At 37.9% G+C, this 25,210-nt stretch overlaps 2 protein-coding genes across 6 annotated transcripts; both read left to right on the forward strand.

Annotated features, from left to right (window-relative positions):
* Positions 1 to 490: 490 nt before the first annotated feature.
* mthfd1a (methylenetetrahydrofolate dehydrogenase (NADP+ dependent) 1a, methenyltetrahydrofolate cyclohydrolase, formyltetrahydrofolate synthetase) lies at positions 491 to 19,206 on the forward strand. 5 transcript variants are annotated; one of them, XM_079639401.1, is made up of 27 exons: positions 648 to 930; positions 1,029 to 1,138; positions 2,090 to 2,174; positions 3,091 to 3,150; positions 3,230 to 3,283; positions 3,575 to 3,711; positions 4,546 to 4,646; positions 5,693 to 5,829; positions 8,368 to 8,479; positions 8,578 to 8,705; positions 9,942 to 10,039; positions 10,148 to 10,321; positions 10,535 to 10,671; positions 11,246 to 11,292; positions 11,379 to 11,486; positions 11,576 to 11,650; positions 11,747 to 11,839; positions 12,155 to 12,289; positions 12,365 to 12,433; positions 12,582 to 12,693; positions 13,374 to 13,513; positions 13,667 to 13,708; positions 13,948 to 14,048; positions 14,297 to 14,474; positions 14,996 to 15,103; positions 15,629 to 15,781; positions 17,563 to 19,206. In XM_079639401.1, exons 1-27 carry the CDS (start codon positions 802 to 804, stop codon positions 17,632 to 17,634), a joined length of 2,895 nt encoding a protein of 964 aa, XP_079495527.1. In that variant the 5' UTR covers positions 648 to 801; the 3' UTR covers positions 17,635 to 19,206. The 5 variants fall into 5 exon arrangements, 4 of the variants coding, with proteins under 4 accessions (XP_079495528.1, XP_079495529.1, XP_079495527.1 ...); XM_079639402.1 differs by having other exon boundaries at positions 491 to 930; positions 1,026 to 1,138; positions 12,155 to 12,433; XM_079639403.1 differs by having other exon boundaries at positions 522 to 897; positions 1,026 to 1,138; positions 12,155 to 12,433.
* Positions 19,207 to 20,394: 1,188 nt separating this feature from the next.
* Positions 20,395 to 25,065, forward strand: LOC307012473 (uncharacterized protein). Its single transcript, XM_079639175.1, has 2 exons — positions 20,395 to 20,539; positions 21,131 to 25,065. Exon 2 carries the CDS (start codon positions 21,244 to 21,246, stop codon positions 22,615 to 22,617), a length of 1,374 nt encoding a protein of 457 aa, XP_079495301.1. The 5' UTR covers positions 20,395 to 20,539; positions 21,131 to 21,243; the 3' UTR covers positions 22,618 to 25,065.
* Positions 25,066 to 25,210: the final 145 nt, after the last annotated feature.

A 25,210-nucleotide genomic window follows, 5' to 3' on the forward strand; every position in this document is an offset into this window, starting at 1 on the left:
ATAATCAACCAAATAATGAATACCACATGCTTAGACTAAAAAATCTGTCTAAAAAAATGAGTCAAAATAAATAAATAATTGAGTCTACAGAGCAATGCAACAGTTTATCACAAGTGGGCGCTATAGTTAACAACAACAAACCAAGAAACGTGTCATGATGTTCTCAAGTTTTCTGTTGTCAATGTGCTGCTATCATATGCATATGTTTTAAATCAGTTTATTTTTTCTTTGGCTGTGCCATAAATGCATTTTTTAAAGACTACCCTTGAAATCTGTAGCACTTCAAACTTACTAAGTGAAAGTTTAAGACACACCTCTTCTATATCATTTTCAGCATCGTGGCAGAAATGTCTTAAAACAAACAAATACTTTTACGAGTTTGCAGGAAGCACAAACTGTAAACACAAAAAACAAGTGTTAGACTCCTCCCAGACACCGTGTGATTGACAGCTGTTTTCAAGCTTACAGAGACGTGAGAAGCGGGGGGGGGGGGGGCTCAGATTTGGAGATCACATGCTGGAGTTCTTTCGCAGGCAAGAAAGAAGAGGAGGGGACAGAGCTCAGAGTCCCAAGAATGCTCCTCTCCCAGCTCAAAGGATCCCTGATTGGCTGCCTGGCTCTTTGCTGTGAAACATCCCACTTCCTTTACAGCCCAGCAGTTGTATTTTAACCTCTTTGGCCCTGTGCAAGCTTTTTCCGCACACCATGTGATTGTTTGTTTGTTTGAGCTTGTCTAAGCTTTGCAGCCTTGACAGAGCTCCTTTATCAGCTTACTTCCCCACTCATACTGGAATAGTGTGGATGTGGAATGCCGCAGCTGGACCCAGTGATAACACTCTGGTTTGGGAGCTGCGCACTGCACAGGTCCCCGTGACAGCAGAGGAGAAGCGCGCAGAAGTGGGTGTGCAGCTCCGTTTTCACACAGGACAGGTGTTGATATCTGTAGAATACCGCAGCACGATTTTTAGGTGCTTTTTTCCCTCTATAGTGTTTTTCTACTAACTTTGCCTCTGTGTTTTGCTCAGTAGCCGCTGGATATGTTTGCCCTCACTGCCTCTGTGCTCCGGCGAGGAGCTTTGAGGTACCGGAACAGCCAATGCACCATGGCAACCATTGTGTCCGGAAACAAGACCTCGCAGTAAGTTTGAGTGTGTTTCAGGGACCCTTCAGGTAGATCAGAGGTCTTTAATCATTTTCAGGCAAAATACCTCCTTTTTTGGACATAGAAAAGTTACATATTATAAAAAATTTAGTTGCATGTTAAGGCTGGCCATATGCTTATGATATAATAATTGAATTATTACATAGGTATATTAATAATAAGTACTATAATAATTGATGTATTTATTTATTGTTATTTAGATATACCCATATATTGCATTTTAAGCCAGGCCATACGCTCATAATATAATAATTGAATTATTACATACAGATATTAATATTAAGTAATATAATAATTCATATATTTATTTCCTGTTATTTAGATATACACATATATTGAATTTTAAGACAGGCCATACGCTCATAATATAATAATTGAATTATTACATACAGATGTTAATATTAAGCAATATAATAATTCATAGATTTATTTATTGTTATTTATAGATGTATACACATATTGCAGTTTAAGTCTAGCCATACGCTCATAATTTAATAATTGAATTAATACATGCAGGTATTAATAGTAAGTAATATAATAATTAATATATTTATTGTTATTTATAGATATATACACAATCGTTCGAAAAGTTTGGGTCAGTAAGATTTATTTTGCGAGATTCAATGCATGGATGCATTAAATTGTTGAAATGTGATACAACATTATTACACAAAAATTATATTTCAAATCAATTTTGTTCTTTTGAAATTTATATTCACCAAAGAATCCTGAAAAAAAAGTAGGCCTATCACAGTTTCTACAACATTATTAAGCATCACAACATTGATAACAATAAGAAATGTTTCTTGAGCATCAAATCAGCATATTAGAAGGATTTCTGAAGGATCATGAGACACTGAAGACTGGAGACGAGTAATGCTGCTGAAAAAGATGTAGATCAAATGTCCTTCTTCTCTGTGTGTCCAGACAGGTGAAGGAGCGCCTGAAGAAGGAGGTAGCAGAGATGAAGACTCAGTTCCCAGGCTTCAGGCCCGGCCTGGTTGTGCTGCAGGTCATTCTGCACATCTTGCTCATTATTTTGGTCCATATTATACACCTTGTGGTGATAGCGAGCTTTATAATTTCATCTCTCTTGATATTCTGACTCATCTTTCTTCTTTTTCTCTCACTCTACTCCAGATGGTCATTTGGTAATGTGCCATTTTCTTCTCTCTCTCTCTCTCTCTCTCTCACGGTTGTGGGTGTTTTGGTAAACTAGATAATCTCTCTATGGCTTCATGGTCATGCGTTGATAAATGCTAAAGTGTGCAATGTGAAAGAAAGGTGTGTTAGTTTAAGGTCTTTGGGATAAGATAAAATTGATATGGTGTGTGACTCATGTCTTGATTCATAATAACCGCACTGCTTTTTTTGTTGTTCTTTTAAATATTTACGGTCTGTTTTGATAAATGCGTTTGACCTTTACATACAAATAACTATATTTAAAACAATAAATAAATAAAATGCATTTACATTTCAGTATCAAGATGTAATATATTATAAGTATTTTTTTTTTAAATATACATATACAGTAATTACAGTAAAACAAATATTCAATTTAATAAATGCAAAAAAAACATTCAAAATAGTTATACTTTAATATATTTGAATATTTGTATATTCGTATAATAAACTAGTATAGAATATTAAGCATACTCTGAAAAAGATAAAAAATAAATCTCAGAAATATAAAAATACTCAGATATTACAGCATTATTTAGCAAAAATTTTACCAGTATTAAGTGAGATTATAGATACTTTAGACATATTAGATCAGTGAGTTTGCTGATTCTGTTTTTCAGGACTTAAAAATGAAAAAAAAAAAATAATATATATATATATATATACATACACATATATTTCTATATATATATATATATATAATACTATCCCCTGCGCACTCTCATGTAGCCTATGGTTTGTTCTAGGTCGGGGACAGAGATGACTCAAACCTCTACATCAGCATGAAGCTCAAGGCAGCGGCTGAGGTTCAGTGAGCTGATTTAATAAACAGAAATCATTTTTAACATAAACCTCTCGCTGACACTGTCTCTCTCCCTTACATAGATTGGAATCAATGCGAACCACATTAGGCTTCCCGAAACAGCCACAGAAGATGAAGTAAGAGAAACAGGCCTCAAACAATAACAAATGTGTGATTCACCTCATCTCATTTTCTATCCTTTCTCCTTTCATATATACATGCGCCATTGCTCACAATTCATTATAATGAAAATTAGAGCTGTGGGAAAGCTTCTGTTCATATCAACTTTGAGCCATGCAGTTCAATCTCATCTTGTTTTGGTCATAGATCAACAGCATTCTAAACTATTTATAAAATGTGGCACACAGTAAATGACACTTTGTATTGTGAGAAGTAGTTTGAAGGCTGATCCCACTGATTTTCTTAAGGTCCTACAAAGCATAGTTGCAGTGAATGAGAACCCTGCGGTTCATGGTATCATCGTACAACTACCTCTTGACTCCATCGTCCCAATAAACACAGAGAAAGTGACCAATGCTGTGGCCCCAGAGAAAGATGTTGATGGGTAGGTGAAGATACGGTGCAGCTGTCAAACTTATATGCTTGAAATGTTTGTTTGAGGAGCACAGCGAGAGTATGGGGGAAATAGTGGATTTTATATTGTTAAACTAACTGGAATAGACAGGTAGGGCAGACTGCAGAGTTGATCCATTAAGCCACTGCTAGTTCTAGTTTCCAGGTCTAATCACTTTGCTCTCTTATCTATTTCACCCAAAGTCAGAGAGCGAATGTCCTCTGTAGATGTCTGTGAATATTGGCCTTTTTTTTTACTGATTTCAGAAGAGTTATCTCGAAGTAAAGTTTGAGAGGCAGCTGAGTCTTAAATCTGCATAAATAAGCAATATCCACCTGCAGTATCTTTACACATCCTCATGATAGTTTCATCAGCCTCAAGCTCAGTTGTGTTACCGTATGTGTTTTAAAATGTGTTCCTCACAGTGTGATTGTGATTACTGACAGGAGAACTGAGCTATATTGAGCTTTTGGGGCTGAAAACTGCTGGTAATGTTAATACCTTGGTGAGGGAGAAAAGGGGATGTAAGACAGAAATCTTCAACAGTGTTTGCCAAGATTATGTTTAAAAAAGATAGTTCAATAGATCAATAATCTATTAGATCAATAATAATCAATAGATCAATAATACAAGCTCACAATGTTTTTCTTTTAAAAATTAAATCATACTGTAAAATAGTGTATTTTTTATGCATTGCGCAGCAAATATTCATTCCTGCTCGATATCAATTTTCAGGAAAACTTCCTTAATGCATGGTATATTTAAAAAACATACCCTCCACAGAACATTGTAACTGTATATTATTTGATTTGTCTTCCCCCCCAGCTTGACCAGTATAAATGCGGGGAAGCTGTCTCGTGGAGACCTGGGCGACTGTTTCATCCCTTGCACTCCTAATGGCTGCATGGAGCTAATCAGTCAGACCGGTGGGTGGGAATCCTGTGAACCTTTACCCATGAGCTCTAGCTCTCATCAGTCAGAGTCCTAGCATGATTGTCTAAGGGGCCTTCATACTACAGCACAATCAGTGTGCAGTGTCATTGGATAAGTGTGAGATCTATATATACACACACACACACACACACACACAAGGAGCAATGCCATCTGATGACTGGGTGGTGAAATGAGCTGTCACCCTAAGGAAAGGAACGAAGGATCCACAATCTTTTTTTGCATCACATCTAGATGAGTCAGAAAGGAGCTCTGATCCAAAACCTAGTGAGCTTCCTTATTATCTACTGTCTGACAGCATCTCCATTGATAAGCTTAAAAATACACCAAAAATATTTAAATATTCAATTTTAATTATTTTTTTATTGGTGTTTTGCAGTCTTTAATAAAATATACACCACCGTTCAAAAGTTTAGGGTCGGTAAAATTTTGTAATGTTTTTAAAAGAAGAGTCTAATCCTCAACAAGGCTGCGTTTACTTGATCAAATATACAGTAAAACCGGTAATGTCCTGAAATGTTATTACAAACTAAAATAGCCGTTTTCTTTTTTAATATATTTTGAAATGTAATTTATTCCTACGATGGCATGGCATTTTCAGCAGCCCTTATCCCAGTCTTCAGTGTCACATGTTCCTTCAGAAATCACACTACATACATTTTTTCGGAATTTTTTGAGAAATAGAAAGTTGAAAATGAACAGCATTTATTTGAAACTGAAATCATAATAAATGTTTTTACTGTCACTTAATTGCTGAAAAAATCGAACTGACTTCAAACGTTTGAACAGTCGTGTACACTTTTATTCACGAATCGCAACCAATATTTATTTTCTATAACCTTGTCGAGCATCTTGTCTTTTTTTAAAGCTGAACATATAGCAATGCATTCTGCCTTCTCCACAAACCATACATGTGTTTTTGCTTTATAATTTGACTCAAACAAAGCAGGACAACTAGGATAAGAGCTTTTCGAATGTTCAGAAAATGCTGCCTCTCTGCTAGTGTGATTCATGTGTGCAGGTGTGAGTGTGATGGGAAAGAATGCTGTCGTGATCGGCCGCAGTAAGATCGTTGGAGCTCCAATGCACGATCTGCTCTTATGGAACCACGCCACAGTGACCACCTGCCATTCAAAGACCCTCGACCTTGCTGAACATGTTGGTTTCATCTGCTTCTCTCACTCTCTTCTATATCCCTTTTCCCATTACAGTTTTGAATATGAGCAATTCCTTTTCGAATGGGAACACTCACTGCATCCTCTAGAGGGCACTTTGGGGGACGCTTCCGGAGTGACTGGTGTCTGAAGTACGTATTTAAACGCAACAATGCCATTGGCCGGCGACAGTTCGTGACGTCATCAGCTTTTATGTCTTCAGGAGACTGTTTTGAAAGCGTCATTTGGCGACAATGGATGTATGCTCTGACAAGCATTTCAGGAAGTGTGTGCCACCAGACGATACACATGACTCGCTCGTCATTTGTCTTGGAGAGGATCACGCGCGTTCTGTTCTCGAGGGTGCAGAAGGCGCTGATTGCAAGGGCTTCTCTATGAAGAAGCTCCGTTCACATCTGTACCCTTTTTTGAGGGAATAAGGACTGGCGTCTACACCCCGCAGTTCGGTACAGCCAAGGCCGAGCAGAGACTCAGATCGTGGGGATCACAGGTTGAGCTGGTGGCTCAGAGGTCTTTCTGCTGAGTCCTCAGCTCCCCAGAGAACCTATCTCTGGGCCATGGTAAGAAGTGGTTTTTGCATCCCTTCTCACTGGTTGAGCACCCATAATTCAGGAGTGCTGGCTTTGCGAGATGCGGACTCTAGGTCAGACGGGGTGGAACATTTTTCTACTAAAATGCTCCCCTGTGGTGTTTAGGGGTTGAACCAGATCCCCCAATATATATTCAAGGCATGCCTCCCCCCTAATGTCGGGTTTCTAAGTAGGCAGCTTCCTTATTTCCCAACAGGTAGGGTTTAAAAGCAGACGGCCCCTTCATGAGTCAACTCTAAGGCCGTGTGTCCACCAAAGCGTTTTTAGCCAGCTGAAAACGCTAGGCGCTCTGCTGAAAACGCCTAGCTGTGTGCACCTTTGGCAGCGTAGTTTTTTTTTCTTCAGTTGAGACGCTTCGTTGCTATTTTACAGAATATCCGTTGGTCGGTGTGGTATTAGTCCCGCCCCTCCTCCACTTTGATTGGTCGGTTGGGTAAAAAGTGACAGTGATGAGCGCGGCGTTTTACCCAAAGTTGAACATTCTTCAACTCCCGGCGACCCGTAAAGAAAAAAACACTCAGCGCCTCGTTGCGCTCATGGCGTTTTAAAAACGCGGCGCTCCCATTGAAAACAATTGAAAAAACATGCCAGCCGCGTGAAAAAACGCTTTGGTGGACACACGGCCTAAGGTTGAAGCTGCCTCCCCCTGATTAAGTAGACAGTTCCCCTAGTGACAGGCAAGGAAACTATTGTTTTCCTGTGTCAGTTTTCCCTTAAAGATTGGGCCCTATTTTAACGATCTAAGCGCATGGGCCATGGCGGATTTGCTATTTACATGGAGGAATTTGCAAGTGGAAAAAACTGAACGCTTCTCTAGCGAGGAAACGGATCATCTCGTGCGCGAGGTTAAAGGTTGGATCTGCCTATAGGTGCATATTACTAACGCGCTCTTTAAATATATATATTTTTTTAACTTTAGACCAGGTTTCAGTTGGTCAATGACGCAACTGGTCTATTTCAGTTGCCTCAAAATAGCAACGCGTTGACAATGTGCTCGAACACACATCGTTTCCAGACCAGCACGCCCATGGACACACAAATGGGCGCAAATGCATTTGCTATTTAAACAACGTGGTGCAGGACGTGAAAATGATAACTGCGCTGGGTTGAAACCAGCAAAAAACAATTGTGTCGTGCGACCCCTGGCGCCGCATTGCGCCGGGTGTATGATAGGGCCCAATATCTGGCATACAGGCTGACATTACCAGACCTTGAGCTCTGCTCGTTTTAGGGCTTGGAGCTTGGGGGGTTGCCATAAGGAATTGTGTCATTGACAGTTCCGAGGACCTGAGTGAGTGAATCTGACTCTGGCATCTAAGTCTGTTGAGTCCTTGCGTGTGCTTGTCACAGCCAATTAGGCAGTCACACCCTCAGCATGGCGGAGTGGGCATTGGTTCCCCAAAGTGTCTTCTGGAGGATGAGTTCCCATTCAAAAGAGAACGGCTCAGGTTACGCATGTAACCATGGTGCCCTGGGAAGGGCAATGAGACACTGCATCTCTCTGCCATGCGCCGGGACAGCCTGTCTACTTCTCCTTAAGACAAAGAAGATGATGTCTATTACAGGTGCCCTTATATACTCACGGTTGTACCAGTTGTGACATCACACACTGTTGCTGGCCAATGACATTGTCCCGTTTAATCGCATGCTTCAGACACCAGTCTCGCCAGAGGCATTCCCCAAAGTGTCCTCTAGAGGATGCAGTGTCTTCTTCCCCTTCTCAGGGAACCATAGTAACATGCGTAACCTAAGACTTTCTTCATCTAGATTATACAACAAAGAAGAGCTCATGACTCAAATAGTGAGATGTATTTATCGTTTGCTTCAGCGTTGTTGAGTATAGACCTTCACTTGTTGTGCAGTTTGGTGTAATGAATGGAGTGCTGGAGGAGTGAATGCTGGAGTAACTTTCAGTGTCTTGTTGTTTTTAGGTGGGCAGAGCAGATATCTTGGTTGTGGGTGCTGGCAGAGCTGAGATGGTGAAAGGAGAGTGGGTGAAGGAGGGGGCAGTGGTCATAGACTGCGGTATCAATCATATACCAGGTCTCTCTGCTTAACTGTATCTACTTGTCTAAAGCAGTTATGGAATATTAAGTAGCTACTGGTTTTAGCTCACGTGTTTAAATTTAACTCACACACAGACCGCAGTAAAGCCAGTGGGAAACGAGTGGTGGGGGATGTACACTACTCCTCAGCTAAAGAGCGAGCCGGATACATCACCCCAGTGCCTGGTGGAGTCGGACCCATGACTGTAGCTATGCTGATGAAGGTATCATTTAAGGAGCAAATTACTCTGTTTGTAAAGTGAACAGCAATTGTACCAAAAACAATTACTAGTACAGACAAATAAACGTAGTAATATGTAGGCCTACACTGCATTTTCCCAAACAAATGCAAAGACTAGAGATATTTTTAGAGAGAGTATTGACTGCAATTAGCTGAGTAATGTAACTGACAAAGACTGTCACTTTGAGTCTTGTTTATTTCATGCTCACTTGTTAAAATTGGTGGAAAGTTGGACCTGCTTTCCTTGAACAAGCTTTCTGTAAAGTACTGAACAATGTTATTTGTCACAAATTAAAAGTTTATTTTGGTCATAGTTGATGCTTCCGGAGCCCCTAGGGGACATGGTGGTGGGAAAAAATATGAGATGGGAAGAAAAATAATAAGTCACTGCTTTTTCTTTCGGAAATGTTTTGCGTTCCCCCAGAAACTTTGCGTTAGTTTGCAAAACCTTTACATTCCCTCGCAAAAACTTTTGCATTCACTCGCAAAAACTTTTTTTTGTTCTTTGCGAGCGAACGCAAAGTTTCTCAGGGAACGCAGAAAATTTGTGAGAGAACACAAAACCGTTGCCAAATTCTTTAGTTATTTTTCTTCAACATGGCCCTTTAGGGGCTCTGTAGATACTGTATTAGAGATGGGTCATTATTCAAAGTCTGACCAGTAGAAATAAGCTTATAATAAATTTTCATTTTATGGCTGATAATGAAATTCTTCTAAATAAATGTAAAAAAATAAAACCATTAGCTAAAAATTAAATCCAATGGAATCACAAAATTATAAAATGCACTACTGTTCAAAATGTTAGCAGCATTAAATGGATCAAAAGTTTGAGTATAGACATTTATAATGTTTATTTATAATGTTTTTAAGCGCCAAATCAGCATTTTAGAATGATTTCTGTGGGTCATGTGACACTGAAGACAGGAGTAATACCGTAACTGCTTGAGAGGCTTCTTCCAAAAACATTAAATCTTAATGACCCCAAACTTTTGAACAGTAGTGTAAAATATGAAAATGGATGTACATTTTGAGATTTGCTAAATGTTACATTTTTAAAGCCTACATTAAATCTACATTTAAAAATTAATTTTTACATTTAAAAATTAAAGAGTTAAATATTGACTAATGGAAATAATTTTTTTTTAAAGATAATATCGGCTGATAACTGATATTATTTGCTTCTACACATGTTTGTTATTCTCATTTGGATTTGGATCAGAATACAGTTGAAAGTGCAAAGCGGTTTCTGCAGACATACACTCCAGGGAAGTGGAACATAGTGTTCACAAAGAAGAAACCCCAAGAGCCCCAGCCGAGGTACTGTCGTGGCTTGCTTGCTATTATAAAGATTGTTTAATTTAAGCATATTCTGTGAAGTGGATCATGACTCTTGCTGACCCATGTGATGCCTATTGTATTTCCTAGTGATGCTGCAATCTCACGTTCATGCCAAAGCAAACCAGTGGGTCAGCTTGCAAGAGAGGTGGGCCTGTTTTCTGCGGAAGTGGAGCCATATAGCAGAAGTAGGGCTAAGATACGATTGGATGTCCTGAAACGCATGGAGAAACAGCCTGATGGGAAATATGTGGTTGTCACTGGGTAAGATGCATCTTGAAATATAATTATGTACATTAGCATAATCTTATAGGGTAGTAACTTTCCACATGCACCAAATGGGATCTCGCAACACTCCATTAAGCCTGGGTCACACAATGCATTCACATCCAGCTTAAGCTCCGTCTCTGAGCAATTCGCCAAACAAACTGATTGCATTGCTTTCAAAGTCAATCCATTCTGTGTTACTGTGACCAGAATTACTTCTACTCCATTGGGCGAGGGAAAGCGCACCACCGCTCTCGGACTGGCTCAGGCTTTCGGGGCCCTCCTGAATATCAACGCTTTTGCTTGTGTGCAAGAGCCTTCCCCAGGATCCTGTTTTGGTGCTAGGGGTGAGGGACAAACATCAGTTTTTTCTCAAGTTTTCAAGATGACTACTGTAGAAGCTAATTTCTGCAACATAAGAAAAAAATCATGCTTTGGTAAATCATATTTATGCAGGGGGGGAAATTAAGATGTGAATAAGTTGAATAATAAAAAAAAGTTGAAATTATTAAATAAATGTATAATTATGATAATTACATCATTTTGACTTTTTATGTTATTTTGACTAATTTTTACTTATGTCATAGATGAAATTGAGATAAAACATTAGAATTATGACAAAAGCTAATAAGTCATACTAAGTTGAAATTATTAAATATAAAGTCAACTATGACTCAAGTCGAAATTGACAAAATAAAACTAAAAGTTATAATTATGACATTAAAAGTCACCAATATCCCTTAATATCTCACAAATGCAAATTGATAACAAGCATTTGTAAACTTTTACTGCCAATTTCTTGGCAACTTAATGTCTCACAATGTGGCTTACTTCTTTTCTTAATTTACGGAACTCCCAATTACCCATTTTAATTTACACTTAAGTGGCTCAAATGATTTGTTGGTTGCTTTGTGTTTACAGGGGTTGCTGTTGGAGGGGGATACTCTCAGATTATCCCATTGGAGGAGGTATGTTTGAGTTCCTCTTGTATTGCAGATTTGATAGCATATTTCATCAAATGGAACGTGAATATCTTCTACCACATTGATCCCAGGTCAGCCTTCAGCCTTCTGGCCAGAATGAGCTCATCTCTGCTGCCAGTAGAGTTGTGATGGACACTATTAAAGCACATGCTCACTATGAGACCAAGCTTTCTGAGAAGGTCAGGTTTGTGTTTGATATGTGTGAGGTTATAACCATGAGTTTGAATGACTTGTATTTGTTATGATCTCATGTGCTTGTATCTTACAGGCTTTGTTTGACTTATTGGTTCCTCTCAAAGAGGGTCAAAGATCTGTCTCCCCAGCCCAGCTTAGCCGGCTGACGGTAAGTCATAGAAAACACAGTCTAGAGTCAAATATTAATTTCAAAACCACTGCAGAAGTATGATGACATGGTCACTGTGTCGTTTTTGACCTGTAGAAACTGGGCATTGAGAAATCTGACCCCTTGACCTTCACAGGGACCGAGATAAGACGTTTTGTCCGATTGGACATTGACCCAGAAACTACAGCAGTATGTATCAGTATCACACTGTCATTTTGTCACTACATTTGAGCTAGTTAATTTCTTGATAATGTAATTCACAGTGTGTGTGTGTGTGTGTGTGTGTGTGTGTGTGTGTGTGTGTGTGTGTGTGTGTGTGTGTGTGTGTGTGTGTGTGTGTGTGTGTGTGTGTGTGTGTGTGTGTGTGTGTGTGTGTGTGTGTGTGTGTGTGTGTGTGTGTGTGTGTGCGTGCGTGCGTGCGTGTGTGTGTATACAGTGTATTTTTGTACACATAACGTTTTTTTTTAGGGTGATTTGTTTACTTGTAGTATCTGTGCTGTTCAGGATTCTGACTCTTTGGAAAACGAGATCATGGCTATACTGTCACTCAGCAGCAGTGAAGAGGAGATGCAGCAGAGGCTGGCCAAGATAGTAGTGGCTACAAACAAATCTGGAGATCCTGTCACCACAGAGGATTTAGTCAGTATGTGTTCATGTGTTTGTGTGTGTCTGTATAATGCGTGTGATCTAATGCACACAACTTTGTCATCACAGAATGTCAGTGGTCCATTGGCCATGCTATTGAGAGATGCCCTTAAACCTGTCTTGATGCAAACTGTAGAGGTAAGATTTAATGGTGAAAAATGTTGCATGACCACTAAAAATGTCATTGTCATTTTTCAGAATAAATATTTTAGAATCACTGCACACAGAATCATTCTTATTTATTTCAGCTCTGTCAGATTCTGTCTCAGCACATCTTTCTCTCTAGGGTACGCCGGTGTTTCTTCACACCAGCCCATTAGTTGACATTGCCCAAGGCAGTCCTTCCATTCTGGCAGACAAAATGGCTTTAAAAATTGTCGGATCCAAAGGATTTGTAGGTGAAGAAGAAATACACTTTATATATTTTTTTTATAAAAAATTATTCATTCAAAAGTTTTTTTATCATTCTTACTTTTTAAATGCTGTGCACTCATGTTAGAAAAAATACTGCACAAATACACTACCATTCAAAAGTTTGGGTTAGTATACGTTTTTTTTTTTTTCCAATAAGAACTCATACAATTTATCAAAAAATAAATGTATAATGTTCAAAGGATTTCTATTTAAATGCTGTTCAATTTTCTATTCAACAAAGAATCCTGAAAAAAATACATCACGTTTGTTTTCCACAAAAAATCTGTTTTCAACATTAATAACAATAATAAATGTTTCTTGAGCACCAAGACTGAATTCTGAAGGTTCATGGAATAATGGAATAATGGCTTCATTATCAGCTTTGCCATCACCAAAATAAATTTCATTTTAAAATATAATTTAATATATTTTTAAAATTAGAAAACAGTTATTTTAAATTGTAATAATATTTCACAATATCACTGTTTTTACTGAATTTATCATCCTATAAATGCAGCTTTGGTGAGGATAAGAGACGTCTTTCAACGATAATGTACAAAAATTCACATGGTATAGGTTTCTGGAAAGTAAATGGCAAACACATATAAAACTGTCACGATATTCAAACTCTGGCTATTCTGAAGCTACTTTCCTGTCTTGTCAGTTTCTGAGTCTGGTCATGGGGCTAACATTGGCTTGGAGAAGTTCTTCAACATTAAATGCCGCTACTCGGGCCTGCAGCCAGATGTGGTAGTGATGGTGGCCACTGTTCGTACCTTGAAGATGCATGGCGGCGCCCCACCTGTGAGTCAGAGCCACAAATCTACAGATAGATTTCCATTGTGGGTTCAATTGAACCAATAACGCATCAACTGTTTATTAAATGATCAATCTTGTGCTTGTGACAGAGGCAATAGCTCACATTGTCTTTATGCTTCTATTCATTCTTGTTTATAGGTCCAAGCAGGTTTGCCCCTTCCAAAAGAGTATTCACAGGAGGTAGCGCAATCTCTCAGCTGCCACTTTTTGGCATATTTTGAATCTCTTAATATTTCAAATATGTTTATAACCTATAATTTACTGACAACCATTTAATGTTCAGTTCTACATTTTGATGATCGTCAGTCAGGTGGAAGCCATATTACTGCAAGACAATTAGGGGAAATTATAATTACATGCATGCCTATGAGTAGAGGAGTTTATATACCACATGACTTGAGGTGTTTTCTCCAACGCAGAACCTCAAGCTGCTGGAGAGAGGCTGTTGTCACTTGAGGAGACAGGTGGAAAACGCACAAGCTTTTGGTTTGCCAGTGATCGTAGCTGTCAACAAATTCAGGTACGACATCAAGCAGCCGACAGAAAGTGTTGTCTGTGCCTCTTCTCATCAAGCTATTTGCAACTATTCATACATTATAAATATGTACCATTTTATCGCTAGTCTCACTAATTATATTCAAATAGTCTCTTAGGTTTTTATCCATTGTACACTAATCGTATGCTCACGAGCCAATCTGAACCACACACACAGCCCTCCCACTCTGAGTGAATGTGTGTGAATATGGGCTGTGATTGTATTTGGCGCAGCTCTGATACTGACGCTGAGCTGGAGCTGGTGTGTGGCCAGGCAAGGCAGGCTGGTGCCTTTGATGCAGTGAAGTGCACTAACTGGTCTAAGGGTGGCGCTGGAGCGTTGGCTCTGGCCGAAGCTGTTCAGAGAGCAGCAAAACTACCTGGACGGTTTAGGTTCCTGTACGACTCGCAGGTAAGAAGTGGCAGAGTGGGTCAAATTTGCTCTGATACATCTTCATTTATGCATTTAGCAGGCACTTTTATCCAAAGCGACTTACAAAAGAAGAACATAAAGTACTAATAAGGTAACCAGGGTTTAAATCCAACAAGGGAACATCCACTAATTTTACCAATGAAATGATATCTGTTAGCGGCATCATTAAATGCCTTATACAAGGCATACAGGATTTTTTTTTTTTTACATTACCCAAGGTCCTTGTGCTGTTCTTTCCCACACATATTCTGAGATCAATTAACACTTTATATATAGAGCTGTTTCATTACCAGACAATGACTTTATCATGCATGAAATCTTTTTAATTGACAAATATAACCAGTATAAAAACTGTTCATCACACATTACACCAATTAAGGCTAGGACGACGCCTGTGTGTATTAAGTACAGAAAGATTCCACTGATGGAAGAAAGCCAAAATCCATTACTCAAACTAATGCATTATTAAACACAAATAAATGTTGTTGTTTTTCCTCCAGATTCCAGCTGCTGATAAGTTAAGGACTGTGGCACAGAAGATGTACGGTGCGAACGATATCGAGCTCTCACCAAAAGCAAAGGAAAAGCTTGCACTTTATACAAAACAGGTGAGTTTTGTACATTCTCACATTTTTCAGAGCAAAAAAGGCTGTTTAATTACATATACATGCAGTGATTCACATGCATTTCTAAGAGATTTGCTTAATTATAGAATGAACTGGATTAATGAGAAGTTCTCCATCAAATGCAATATATTCAATAAATATGAATACTGTCTGTTGGTTAATTAATTTGGGTTGGTTATAATTAGTGGAAGCAGCTGTTGAAAGTTAATGAGAGGTTTAAAAACATATGGTATGACATATTGTGCATACTTTAAGTAGAAAATGTTGTGTACCAGATTGTTGAAGAGATAGGTTTGACCATTGTGAATTTGTGTGTGTTGTATTTTGTGTGTATAAAAAGAAGGGTTCTTGTTATTTTGAGAAATGATTGGACTTCTGGGAAATTTCAATGTGTTGTTTAACACATACTCATTCTGCTTCCAGAAGCTCTAAACTTGCACTACAGTATTTAATGTATCCCTGTCTGCATGAGGGAGTGTAACATTCTCTCTTAAATCTCTCTTAAAGGGCTTTGGAAATCTGCCTGTTTGCATAACTAAAGCACACCCGTCCTTGAGTAATGACCCCATGATGAAGGAAGAACCCACCAACTTCATACTGCCCATAACCGATATCAGGGCCAATGCTGGAGCAGGCTTCCTCTCTTGTCTGAGTAACTCGGTGAGCTTTATAGTACTTTATCTTATATATTGTATAATATATATATATATACACTACTGTTCAAAAGGTTGGGGTCCGCAAGGTTTTTTTTCTTTTTCTTAAAGGGTTGGTAAAGTATGATATCACTTTTCTAACTTTAGTTAGTGTGTAATGTTGCTGTTTGAGCATAAACAACATCTGTAAATTTACAACGCTCAAAGCTAAAAGCAAATGAAGATATTTGCTTTTAAAGAAAAGGACTACAACAAACGGCTGGTAGGAATTACACAACATTCTTCCCGGGTTAGTGACATCAGCAACCCTAAAATGTGCATAAACCCCGCCCCCGGGAACACGCAGTCCATGTTGAGAAGAGGAAAAGTTGTTGTATAAGAGTACATTTGTGAGTCAGCTCAAACTTTGGCATCCATCTTTTAATAATATCCTAATTGAAGATAGTTAACTCCACATCAGCAACTTAAATTCACCATTCAGAGACGTCCTGTTGCATTCTACATGTTGTCACTTCTTCTTGAGTCTCTCCATCTTTGTCTGACTCCGTTTTAACATTAAAGGCAGAATAGTTTCTGTCATTTTAGTGTGTCTGCGTGAGGTAATCGCCCACCCTCTGCAGCAGCTCATTTGCATTTAAAGGGCCAGGCACAAAACGGTGCGTTTTTGCAAACCCTCAAAAAGGGACAACTTTAACATGCTATATATCTGTGGTGTATCTGTCTATATATATACTTCACACACACACACACACACTCTGGGGACATCAGAGATTTATTTTGCATCTTGTGAAAATGGCATTTTACCACCCCTTCAAGAAATTAATACTTTTATTCAGCAAGGACACATTACATTCCTCAAAAGTGACACTAAAGACATGTATTAATTATAATGTTACAAAAAAATATATATTTTTGAACTTTCTATTCATCAAAGATTCCTATAAATATACATCAGTTTCCTAAGTAGTACAAATGTTTTCAACATTGATAATAAGAAATGTTTCTTGAGCACCAAATCTGCATATTAGAATGATTTCTGAAGGATCACGTGACACTGAAGACTGGAGTAAAAAATCGTAACAATCCCCAACTTTTGAATGGTAATTTACGTAAAGACTATATTTCTCACACCTTGGTGGTGTACATTGAAACTCTACATCAAATGAGCCCGGTCACGTTAAACTATCTTCCCATGCCTGAAGAAGGAAAAAACACAACAGTAAAGAGATTGTTGTCATCAACCGTGTTCATGATAACTGGCTGAACATACTAGTGGAAGATTAAATGATGAGATTACATGAACACTAGGGTGGTTAACCTCTAGTCGGATGATGTCATTGACTCATTTCTGTCCCCTTTAGTCAGTCGCTTATCGGGTGAGTCTACATTGCAGAAAAGAAAGAGAGAATATTTGGTCACACTTGTTGTGGATATTTTTATCCAGACACGTTGCTAGGCTGCATGCTGTGCTGAACATGAGCTGTTCAACAAAATCCACTGGTGGTCCAAGTGACCTTATCCAACGTTTATGTTTATTACAGATTACAAAATGCAAGTCAATTTGTTGAACTGCTCTTCAGGGGAGCAGCCATATCCATATCCATTTTTGGTTAACTTGGCTCAGGATTGTCAGACAGTTTTTATTTATTTTTCTGTTCATTGCTTGTCAGAGCTAGCTTTTCTTTTCTTTTTTCATCTCTGGAAAACAAAACATAATGGGGTGTGTTATTAAGATAGTCTCCTTCATGATAACACCAGATTGACTAATTTCTTCAAACTCTCCAACAGACAAATACAGAAATGGATGATCCCACGTGGCCCTGTTTCCATGGCAACAACCTTTACCATGACAGCAAGTAGCTCAATGGTTTCTTGCTAAGGTGGGAAAGCTGAAATTGGTTTAATTAATGGTAAATCAAACTTTTAGCAACTGGAAAGAGACACTTTTATTTTTAACATGGCTAAATGATTTTTAAAACCTACAGTCAAATCATTGCATTAAATTCGAGCCCCAAATGGTCAAAATGTAGACCGTTGTTTTACTGTAATTTGCTATAAAACATCCTATGTAAAAAACAAAACAAACAAAAAAACAGCTATTTATCAATATCTTTGTCACTATATTATTTATAAACTGACAAATGATATTGCTGTGTACAGTATTTTAATTCACTCCAGATTTCACAGTTATTACGCTGTTTAGCCATGACTGAGCTTTAGCAGCACAGAACCAGTCTGTCAGTATTTTTCTTACCCTGCAGTTTGCCAGTATTATTAAAAGTCCCATTTGATTTTATAGGTGACGCATTGATTTTATGAGGTAGCTTCCATACACATTGTTATCTTATATGACTCAAATAAAGTCTTGGCTTAATGAAGTTTCCATATATTAAGCTGACCGCCTGATTGTAAACTATATATACTGTATAGTGTATATTTGTCCAGCTTGTTAGTCCAGTTTATTTTTAGCCTTTTTTTCAATACATGTTTCCCAGCAGCCATTGCTGCTGTCCAGTAGTCAAGGATCACGTACATGTCTCCAGTTATCTGGTGCCGTGTGGCTAGCAAAGCATTCAGTTTTCATTGGATGAAACCAGACTGTACCATTCAAAAGTTTGAGGTCGGTATATGATACTTTTAAATATTTTTTGAAAAAAGTCTCTTATTCTCACCAAGGCTGCATTTATTTGCTAAAAAAAATACAGTAGAAACTGTAATATTGTGAAATATCTATCTATTTTAATCTATTTTATAATGTAATTTATTCCTAAAATGGTAAAAACTCATTAGTCCAGTCGTCAGTGTCACACGGTCCTTCATAAATCATTCCAACATGCTGATTTGGGGCTCAAGAAACTATTATTATATAGTTTATTATTATCAATAGCTGTTCTGCTGCTTAATATTTTTGTGGAAACTGTGATTACATTTTGATTCTTTGAAAAATAAAACGTTCAAAAGAAAAGCATTTGTTTGAAATCGAAAGCTTTTGTAACATTATCAGTGGCTTTACTGTCACTTTTGATTAATTTAATTCATCCTTTCTGAAAATAATTATTAATTTCTGTCCAAAAAAAATCTTACTGACCCCAAACATTTGAACGGTAGTGTGCTGGGTAGTTGTTACCGATTCCAAATGACATGACAAAAATTGTAGTTAGTAATGTAATCCATTACATTACACATTTTAAGGTAATATAATCTGACTACTTTTTGTCTATTTTTGACCTAACTGGTTTACCACATTGAATATTAAAATACAAAGGGATCTGATTACTTAATTACATGTAATCAGTTACCACCTAGGTGTGTGTGTGTGTGTGTGTGTGTGTGTGTGTGTGTGTGTGTGTGTGTGTGTGTGTGTGTGTGTGTGTGTGTGTGTGTGTGTGTGTGTGTGTGTGTGTGTGTGTGTGTGTGTGTGTGCAGTATATACATTCCATGCGTTGTATCTGCCCATTAACAGCCAAAAAAACAGTTGTATTAATTGCTGTGTTGAAACTGTTGAATAAATGAGCTAATAAAGATAAACCCAAAATTGTATGGGCTCATTTTAACAAATTGTTGCCTTCTTGTTTTAATGTTTTAAAATGTTTGGTTTCATGGAAAACGACATACATACACTGGCTTCCAAGGGCATATTTTCCTCAGACCTCTGGGACCTCAAGTCACTGTATTGGTGGTTTTGAGTCTGAAATAACATTTCATGAATGAGATATCAAGATTTGTGTCGTATATCCTGAATAAAAGAGGCAATCCCTCTTCTGAACAAAGTTTAAAACATGCCCGAATGATAAAAAAAATAAAAAAAAAGGAAATGTCTGCTACAGACATATAAAGAAGACCCTGCAGGGGAAATGAGATAACAGGTCGTATTTGCACATATGTCTTTTGCAAACATCAAGCGAGCTTCCAAATAAGAATTAATTTCTGTGTGCCATCTGCTCATCATGGACGTCTCATTTAAATGCCAGATTAAAGATTTTTGTTTGTGATCATTTGAGGGTGACTGAACTGATAAAGTGAATATTACCTATTTTTAACAGTCCAAGGTGAGCCAAGGTCATTATTAACCTACAAATAGCATAAATCAGAGAGAGAGAGAACTGTCCCTCAGTTTTACAATCATCTCATCTAATCAAGACCAACAATTTTGCCCATAAAATAAGTAGCCTAATCAAATCTTGGTAGGCTACTTGGTTACCAAGGAGACAAAATTGATCAGATTAAATAAAGACAGGATGTGTGAAAAAACAAGGTGATTATCACATTAATAATAATAATAAATATTAAATTGATCATTTCCAATGAAGTTGTCATTTTATCAGATAATCAAAAAGTGTTAAAACAATGTCAACTGTCATTGCCATTGTTAGTAGATATATTAAACTAATGAACGTGTGAAAAGTGTTTCAAGGGCCAAACGTAGTTGAATAAATGTACAGTTTAGTGCATTCTCGACGTTTAAGTGTGGACAAAAATGGCAAAATAGTAATCGTTTCAGGAAATTGTGTATGTGGTCGGAATGATGGATATCAATCTTCACATTAGCCGAGCCTCCGCCGTGTTGATTGGATGGATGACGGGCACGCTCACATAAAGCGTCAATCAGCTGGTCGTCATGGAAACCGATAGGCGTGTAACCTAGAGTGTCAGCGCAAGTCTCTGCGCGCGGCAGATCAGCAGACTCTGCGAGAGGATTAATAAACGCTCATGAATCTCTTCGCCACAACAGTGACAAGTTTAAGTCGTGCTCTTCACTTTACAGGTAGGTGTTTTAACTTAACATTAATGAGTACGTTGTTGTGCCACTTTTTAAATCTAAGTTAGCCCATGTTGTTCTTCGCACGAGTTAGCCTATTTTTGGCATCACCATAGAGTAAGATGCAAAAGTAATGACCGTTTACATTTGTCACAAACAAAAATAGCCTACGTTTTTAATTGGAGTAACGTTTTAGTCGTCGAGTTGTGACAGAGTTGAGTCTGAAATATCTTTATTTATTCATGTCGCCTCTAATTTAAAGAGATGAAGTTGTTATTTGCCATAATAGTATTTTTATAGTTAACTTTTACTGTTAGAACCGGTTAGCAAAACGAATAAGTTAGCCTGAATTATTTAAGATGTTTTCATATAAAGAGACTTCGCATTGGTGTCACACCCATGCGAGTTTGTTGTTTGTGCTGTAAACATTGCACCGTGTGTCGTCTCTGAATAAAAAAAGATATAACGTTACTCAAAGATACACATTTTAAATGCGTGATATATAAAAAGACAAATAAGTCACTGAATATGATTCAACCAACAAGTGAAATGCAGCCTTTAACTTCAGTAATACAATGTTTTTCTGTTGGTTTGCAGCATTTCCACATCTTTAAGCAGACAATATGTAAGTGGAGAAAACACCCGCTCATGTAATTGATCCAATATTGCCAGTGAGAACTATTATTGACTGTAGTCCTGTTTGATTAACCATGTCCACACAAGAGACTGAATTACCAGACTGTCAGGAGAAGGTGGGCTTGAAGAGAAAACTCACGGGTCCACCCAGGCTTTTGCTGGGGAAGTCAAAATCAAAGGAGATTGAAGGTAAATCACAGAGGAGGCAAAGACAAGTGAAATGTTGTGATGGCACAGTGGAGAATAATGATCAAGAGAACAGTGATGGCAAAGACCATGAATCCTCACTTATTAGCCACCACAGCCCTCAAAAAGCCTCGGAGGAGATGGAAACCAAACCAGATGCTCCAGGAGATACCTCAGGAATTCTTGTAACACTGGAGGAGAGTGAAAGCAAAGATAAAAATATGGAAAGTAGAACGGACATGACCAGAAGCACTTCAAAAACATCCATTAAGAGGACATTTTCCTCACTCCTCAGGTGTGGCAGGAGGAAGGAATCAGACGGAACAGAAAACAAAAACAATTCTCAACACAACACGTGCAACTCTGTGTGTGAGAATAAATTGAGTAATGCAAACAATAATAATGGAAAAAGTAAAAAGAGAGTTTTCTTCACAGTGTGGCCCATTTCTAAGAGATCGGCCACATCCAATGTCAGTCTAGGAAGGGTATGTAAAGAGCAAGGCGGTGACATGGTGTTTCAGGAGATAACAGCACCAAAATATCTGACATTTAAAAAGATCTATCGCATCTTTCCAAGAAGGAAGAAAGCACCTCCTATTGATCAGTTTGAGTGTAGTGCTCACAATCCAACACAAAAAGAAGCAGCTGCTCAACTGAATCAATCCCCTGCAGCTGTTATGGACGTTCCCGGTATCAAGAAAGAAGAGAACCAAAAGGAAGAACAAGAAATACAAGCAGAAAGCATTCCAGAGACATTTACATTCAGTGCAGATGTGAGCATTAACATAAATATTGAGCAGGAAATGTGTCCTGACCAAGATGTGAGTATAAAAGAAGAAAACCAGGTGTTACAAACTTCTGCGGTTCCTCTGTCATGTTGCAGTGGCTGTAGTTTCGACTCTGAGTTTCCGGCCACAACATCAGGTAGTGATCTGCTAGTCTTAAATAAGGAGACTGTAGAGAATGATACAAAATGCAGGCCAGTGATTACTATAGAGCATGCATACTTAGAGGAAGAGAACATGTATGTGGCACCACAGTTCGATGGTCTTACAATGAATGGGTCCTGGCAACATTTAAAAATAACAAACACACTACATCCTTCTGACCTAAATGTGTCTACTGAACATGACCACGGTCGATGTAATGAGACCTTACTGATTCAGACGGCAATTTCAATGGTGCGAGCAGCCATCCGCGGTGCTGTGGAACAGCTCACAGTCGAGCAGCAGCAAAATCAGATACGTTTGGACCATGCGTAACCACACATATTCACATGCTTTATTTAGCGGGTGAATTTCATATTTAAAGTTGCATAAAAAAAGGAGAGGAATTTCATTAAATGTAAGATGACGCATGTATAAACACATTTGGAAATGTGATTGATGTCAGATTGTGGAAAAGTTTGTTTTCACTGTGTGATTTAAATGCTGTAATTTTGTTTGCATGATTGACCTCTTTTTATGATTATTTACACTTTGTATTTAATCTACCTTTTATTGTTCATATTTTTTATACTGCAATATTATTTCCGATGTTACTGCAGTCTAGTTTCTATAGCAATGAATATCTCACACATGATTCCAAGAAGCCACCGAGCCACATGCTTATGCTGTGTAAAAGTTAAGGCAACGGTTTTTATGATAATAATTCGTCTGAGAACCCAGGTGTGTGTATCGGTTAGTCAATTCATATTTAAATGAGACCCTGAAGCCTACAGTGAAGTTGTTAGATGTTATGTGAAGTGACTGTATGACAAACTTGGGAGTAATGCTTGAAGATAAGGATGCCAGAGTTGGCAGCAGGGAAGAGGTTTGCTTTTGTGACTACATGCTACTCTCTTGTGGCACTAAGATGCTACTACAAGATGGTCCGTTTTAGGATAGTTCACCTGAAAATTGTAATTATGTCATCATTTACTCACCCTCATGTTGTTGCACACCTGTATGACTTTCTTTCATCTGCGAAACACCAAAAAATAATATTTTGAAGAATGTTTCAACTGTTTTCTCCATGCAATGAAGGTCCATGGGGTCCAAATTGACTTTCATTGTATAAAATGTTTTAGCCGCATTTCCTCTGCAGGAACTTTCCCTCTAGGGACTTTGGGATGGTACTCGTGTGTTTCGACCTCAAGGACCAGGGTCTAAAATGAAGTTTTGGGTAAAAAAAAAGTCCCTGCTCCAAATGTAGTGCCCTACTTTTTCAAATTTCAGGAACTTTCGGGGGTTGGGACTTGGGCGCTGTATCCAGCAGGAACTGGAAAGTCGCCCGCAGTCATACTACGTCACCAGACTAATTTGCCTAATCTTAACGGTACTGAACCGCAGACAGCAACAGGTCTGGGGGGAAAAGTTCCTGGGACAAATTGTTCCGGGTAATTTCATCGGAATCGCTGCTTTTGTGTTAAAAGTAATGGAATAAAGTCATGCAGGAGGTTTGGGTTTGAGGATGAGCAAGTGATGATAGAATCTTAATGTTAGGGGTGAACCATTAAAACCAATGACAAGTATACAAACAAAGCAGATACATTATAAATCGCAGTTTATTCAATGTGCCATTTATTTAAAAAAATAAATAAATAAATAACCAAACACATTATCACACAATGGCACTGAGTGCTGGTGATGAATAAAACTAAATGGGACTGTTTAAATGCACAACACAAGTCACATAAATAACACAACGCAAGTTTTGCTGATTTAAAATACTCATCACAGTACACCAGCCTCAATTTGAGTATTCAAAAAGTGGTGATTTGACAGTTCAAATACAGCACAAAGAAACCATGTCTACCATCAGTGATGTCTTAAAGTTGATCAATCATTGTAAATAAAACGTTTTGTCATGTCTCAGTGTTTGAAACATGACTGGAAACTACAGTATGTGCCATTGCTGTTTTTGTCCAGAATTGTTGTTAGACATTTACAGTGGCATTGTCCCATCTTAGTTATGCACTGCCCCAGTTTCATACACAATATAATCATGAAAGTCCTTCAACATCAAAAAGCTTTTAGAAAAGCACCAGTTGCTCACATTCATTTGATAGATTATTCTGGTTGTGTAGAAGTCTTGGACAACTTTGCACAAATAGGCACTGTTCACTGTTAACTTGAAAATGAAAAACAACTGGATTTGGTTCAACAGGCTGAGCAATAGTTTAAGTGCTTTTCTTTACAGAGATGTTTGGCAAAATATATTCTAAGGCACTGAACCCGTTTTGTAGGAAATTCGATTTAGGGAAGAAATCATTTAGACTCTTTGCACAGTCAGTTTCACTCATTAGGCCACAACCCAAAAATGAACAAAAAAATAATAACATTATATTAGCTTAAACTGGCCTCTAAAAACAAATATTACAATTGATTTGTCAAATTTGCCACTTTATAATGCTATTTGAGTTTCCTGCGCATGTGCTTGTCGATTTAATACTTTGTATATATAATTGATCCAACAGTGTTCAGTCATCCAAGAGTCAGCAACATCATTATATATCAACACTACAATCATCAACACTAAGTTTTAAACAAAATTATATTTTATGTTTTAACACTGGCAGAGACTTTTGGGACAGGACAGAAGTGCTGAGTCAAAAAACAAAATTCAGTCAAGGAATATTCTGTGTTCAATACAAGTTCAACTCAATCGACAGCATTTTTGGCATTTTGCACAAGACATAATTTCGACTTGTATGTTTAAAAAAGCAAAAATCGACATTATGGTAAGGCACTTGGAATGAAACTTAAAAGTTGTTTGAAAGTTTTAGGGTTTGCAGCATTAAGCACAAAATACAGCCTAGTGAAAAGTAAATACACCAAACTGTATTTTTGCTAAGTATACTACAAATACATTTAC

Source organism: Phoxinus phoxinus (assembly GCF_949152265.1).
Source record: "Phoxinus phoxinus genome assembly, chromosome: 16".
Taxonomy (NCBI): domain Eukaryota; kingdom Metazoa; phylum Chordata; class Actinopteri; order Cypriniformes; family Leuciscidae; genus Phoxinus; species Phoxinus phoxinus.